The sequence below is a fragment of the Phasianus colchicus genome, chromosome 10, assembly GCF_987193195.1.
Source record: "Phasianus colchicus chromosome 10, bPhaCol1.hap1.1, whole genome shotgun sequence".
In the NCBI taxonomy this organism is placed as follows: domain Eukaryota; kingdom Metazoa; phylum Chordata; class Aves; order Galliformes; family Phasianidae; genus Phasianus; species Phasianus colchicus.
The window spans coordinates 15677365-15682525 of NC_143445.1; the positions used below are offsets into that span (position 1 = coordinate 15677365).

Consider the following 5161-nt stretch of genomic DNA (forward strand, 5'->3'; position numbering starts at 1 on the left):
GGTCCAGCAGTGCATCCACCACCCATCCCTGCTGGGTGCAGCAGTGGCTGATTTGGGCTCATGGTCTCTGTTTACACTGTCAGTTTATCATAAGCCTGTCGAAGATCAGAGATAACAAACAGAGACCAGAAAAATGCTGTGATCCCACCAGCACCATGGGTCTGGAGGTGCTTCACCCGCACAGGATAGAAGCCCAGAGGGTTCTGCCTCGTGTTCTCAGCTACAACCCCTGCAGCTTTGTGGGCTGAGACAGACCGGAACATGCCAGGAATGCAAACTGCAGGAAACAGCAATAGGTGAGATCCCACCCTTCAGTTATTTATAGCACGTCATTAAAGATGGGGCTGATTGCAGGAGGAGAGAGCAGCAACCTGGAGGCTGAGAACTCAGTCTGAGTTCAAGTGGCATGCAGAAAAAATAGCAGGTAAGTAAGAAAGCAAAGGCAAAAGCAAAAGCAAAATATGGTCCCTTGGGCATCACACCATCAGCTGTAGGACCTGTGCCTAGATGGCTCCCAGGCAAGTTGCAAAACGCCACTGCCCGCAAGAGATCCATCACAAATAAATACCATCCTCCTCCTTCCCACAGCTCCACAGTGCCCATCCAGCCTGCCCATGTCCCCTGCTCAGCACCCTGTGTGCTGCCAAGTGCCAGCTTCTTGCCCATGGCATGGGAGCGGGCGGCGGATGGGAACAACAGAAGCAACGGCTGGTTTTGCATTCACTGGCACCTCTCAACCTGCCAGAGCGGTAAGAAGCTCTCTCCAGGGAGACAGGCACAGAGGCAGCAATTTATCAGTCTGACTGTGGTGAAAGACCAGCAAAACGTCTCCACATGAGGTTTGCTTGTCTCTGGCCAAGTGCAAGCACCAGTCATCAGCTGAGAGTCGGCTGCAGCAGAACCCAGCTCCAGACAGACCAGTGCGGCACATGGCAGAACAGCAGAAACATGAGACCCCCAGCATCCCACTGGGAGAGACAGCATTCTTCATCCCCCAGCTATCCTCTTTGGGATGAGCTCACTGTCTGTGTGCCACTGAGGGGCTGAGCCGGGGAGCAGTGTGCTAAGAAACAAATAGGAGGTGGGCACAGCTGTACATCAGATGGAGGTATCCTGGAAGGAGCCCAGAAATGAGGCTGTGTCTGAGAAACGTGGGTGTCGCTGAGTGATGGGGAGAGGATAAAGCAGCTGCACGATGGAGAGGGCAGAGATACCCCAGGCATGCACCACAGCATGAAGAGACAGCAGACAAGCAGACAGCAGCAGGAAGGGGACAGGGTAGAAAAGCGGATTATGCATGAGAGAACATGGGTGGAAGAGCCTGCGTGTGTGTCTGTGTGTGTCTGTCTGTGTGTGCACAAAAGGTATTGGAAGGATGGCTCTGCCCTTGAAAATGAGCAGAAAGACCCAAGCAAGAAACAAGGACTCCTGCAGGGATGTGGGCTCCACCAGAGCTGGCTTCACAGGAGGAAGCGAGGGAGTTCCCCCTGCAGCTGGGTGGTGGGGCAGGCTGCAGACAGCCGGACACGATGACTGGAGCTGGGAAAACCTCAGCATGGAAAGAAGAGGGCCACGGGCAATGGCAGTGAGAAACTTGGCAGTGTCTCTGCATTCATGACATAATGCCACGGGGGAGAGGGCAGGCAGCTCCCCACACCAGAACAGCCGCAGGGGGGAAGGGACTCCTTCCAGGCTGCAGGACCAGCCTCCTCCTGCAGCACAGCTCAGCCTCCCAGAAAGGAGAAACCCCTCCAGAAAGAAGGGGCCATTCAGAGACGAGATTCTCTGGGTCCTACTATTTCCCTGCCCCAAATGCTCAGTACTTCATAGATACTCCCTCCAGGGGGACAGATTTTGCTGCCTCTCCTTGCTGGGAATTCCCTGCTGGTGGCACCAGCCCCGTTGCCACGGCATCACTGTCCCCCATCAGCTCTGGCGGTCAGGAGAGATTTGAATCAGAGCACTTTGCATCACTTGTGCAGCTCCTGTGCTCCAAGACTTGGAAAAATCACAACGAGAGAGCAGCTCATTCACAGATTGATACCATGGCCATATAGGGTATGGTCTGAAAGCACCAGACTGCAGGGAACCGGATGGGGGAGAGGGGATCCCGCATATGGGGATGGCTGCCCCTTCCCAGTGCCGGCGGGCACCGGCCCCAGTGTTTCCCAGTGTAGCGACGGAGATGTCGCAGCTCCATCTGCTGGCGCCGGGGCTGCGGGAGGTGGAAGAGAAGGAAAGGGCTGGGAAAGAGGAGAGCAAGTGGCATGATGAGCAGGACAGAGCGCTAAGGGGGCAAAGCCCATGGTGTTCCTGCACTGCACAGGGTTTTCTTGTTATTTTTACATATATATATATATAACCAATATCCTACCGGTTATATGTATGAAAAGACAGGGGAGTCTTACAGCAGTGAAGAAAGCAATGACACAACCCTCCCCTTTCAGATCTGGGGTGATCTCCAGGTCTCTAGTGGATGACACATGGGACATCACCTCTGGCATGGGTCGAGTGGATGTTAATGGCTCCCTGTGTGTTTGCTGCAAACCCCCAGCTCTAAATACCCTCAGCTGCTTTGGGTACCCCCATTCACAAAAGCCAAGCCAGGAGAGAGGGGATGTTTCCCCCACAAGACAGATAAAGGAAGATAAAGCAACTGGCCAGCAGATAAAGGAACACCTCACTGCCAACCATTCTGGTCATATATATTCAAAAAAGGCTTTAGAGAAATTAAAAAGCACAGATGCATCTTGGGCTGAGGATAAAGAGCTGCTTTATTCCTGCAGGTCACTCCATTCTTTGTATGAGGAGCTGGGGGCCATCTTTGTGCAGAGCATGTCCCATAAGAAACCATCAGGCCTGCTGGGCTCCCCTGGGCTGGAGACAAGGTGCCTAAGTGTGGTGGTGGTGGCTGTCACCTATGAGCTGAGAATGCCTCGCCATGCCAGGGCACCCATCCAGTCAATTTTCCATCCTCTCCATTACCACCACCCTCAACTAGCACCCCGGTATTCACAAATGCCACCTCCCATTACTTCAAGAAGAAATGAAGCAGGGCAAAGATGAGCAATGCCAAAACACAGAGAACAGATAAGCTCATGCAGCAGCAGCATTTCCAGGGAAAGCCACCACCTACAACTTGCTCCGGGGACCTTGTGATCAAGACAGTCTTGTCCATATCTTCCATGGGCTTCCGGGTCTTGTGCATGCCCACCTTGGTCTTCCAAGCCTTCTCCACATCCATCTTAGTCTTCTGAGCCTTGGCCACATCCATCTTGGTCTTCCAAGCCTCGTCTACATCTATCTTGATCTGCCAGGCCCTGTCCACTTCCATCTTGGTCTTTTGAGCCTTGTCCTCATCCATCTTTGTCTTCTGGGCTTTGCTCACCTTGTTCTTCCCAGCACTGGGCTCCATGGCTGCCCTCGACCTGCTGCAGACGCCGAGCTTGCAGCCCTCGCAGTGGGTCCTGTCGTGCGGCCCCGATGCACGGCACCCGTCCACCACCACTTCCAGGAGGTCGGTTGACTGCATGGGCACGTTGTAGAAGTCCTCGAGGATCTTCAGCACCACGTTGTGCAGGAGCCGCTCTATGTTCTCCAGGCTGAATATGGGCTCCTCCAGCTGGGGGTCGTGGCACTGCCTGCAGGCTTGACGGAAGATTCGCATCAGCACCATCCCATAGCACATGTGGAAGAGGATGTGCACTTTGGCTGAGGACCACTTGTACAGGCACTGGGAGCACTGAAACCTGCCGGGACATGGAAGACACCAGCTCATCCCAGCCTTCTGCTGTAACCCAGGGCAGACAGCAGGGAGCTGAGCAGCTGGAGCTGATGGTTCAGCTTTATACACATAGGCTGTCCTCCCCTATCAGCACGATGCCAGCCTGGGTAGTTGTACACCCATAAGCTAGGAGCAGACTGAAGTACTATAAAATATAGGACCAGCTTGCTGCCTTTGCCCAGCCTGTCCTGACCCCACTGCCTGGAATAGGGGCCCAGAGGGAGGGAAGAACCAAGCTCCAGCTCCATGTGAGTTTTCAGCCCTTGACCAATGCACAGCTCAGCAGAAATTCAGCGTCAAGCTGAAAAAGTCAAAAAAGAAGCAAAACAGAAGGAAGGTGTGGGTGGTGGCTGCAGAGCAGGTGAGGAGAAGCTGCAGGTTACTTCTCTTCTGACTCATCTTTCACAATGCTTATGGGAGTTAGCAGCCCCTCCACGCTCAGCTCCCCTCTCTGCATCCCCCTCCTCCATCCCTGCATGTGCTATAGGCAAAGGGCTGCTGGCACGTTGTGCAGCCCTTCCACCAGGGCCAATGTCATCTTACTGCAGCCCAGGGTGGCAGGAGGCAGCACAGGGAGGGCAATGATGGTGGCATCCCTCAAGTAGGACCGAACCAGCAGACCCTACCTCCCAGACACACGGTTCTGCAAAAACTCCGTCCAGCCAGGCTTGAGGCTGTGCACCTGCAGGTTATTATCCTCCTGAAATGTCCATGGATCCATTACTTTCATGTTTGCAGCTTTCTCTGCAAAAATCCTCTGCCATGTCGTCATGGTCCAGCATAGAGTTGGGAAGTGGCAGTGACCAAGGTCAAGCTTCTGGCTGCTGATACATGTGCAGCTTTCTTTCCCCCAAACCTTTCCTCCCTCCTTCCCTCATGGGTGCAAAGTCACATCTTTGTGCCCAGAGAGAGGAACCTTTGCCCCCATTTGTGCAGCACCACCCCAATCGATTTCTGTGCTAACAGGCACAGCTGGCACCATGCTACATCCCAGCCAGGCAGAAAGTCTCCCAAAACAAAGACAAAACAGCTGTCCCTGAACACCACGTATTTTGCATGTAAGACCTGGGCATGGGACAAACTCCTATCCCTGCTGAAGCTGTCACTGCTGCTTTGTTCATAGGCAAAGAAGATGCAAATGTAAACCTGTTTGCTGACCAGGACCACGAATATTACAGCTGTGAGAGAATCAGCAGAGATTTTAACCTGCATAGGTATAACGGAACGAAAACTCTGAAAATGCAGGGCTCAGCAGCCAACAAAACCCCAGGTAGCTTTATCTCTCTCGATAGCTGCCACCAAACATGGGCTGTTTTTAACAACTTTCAGCCAACTCAAGCAGAAAAAGCCTGACGTGAAACCACAGAGTGGAAAGTT

General features: G+C 53.4%; 1 protein-coding gene across 1 annotated transcript; it reads right to left on the reverse strand.

The window, feature by feature from the left end:
* Positions 1-2752: 2752 nt before the first annotated feature.
* Positions 2753-4788, reverse strand: LOC116235544 (receptor-transporting protein 3-like). Its single transcript, XM_031603759.2, has 2 exons — positions 4411-4788; positions 2753-3749 (listed from the first exon to the last, which is right to left on the reverse strand). The coding sequence occupies exons 1-2, from the start codon at positions 4554-4556 to the stop codon at positions 3032-3034; spliced, it is 864 nt and encodes a 287-aa protein (XP_031459619.2). The 5' UTR covers positions 4557-4788; the 3' UTR covers positions 2753-3031.
* Positions 4789-5161: the final 373 nt, after the last annotated feature.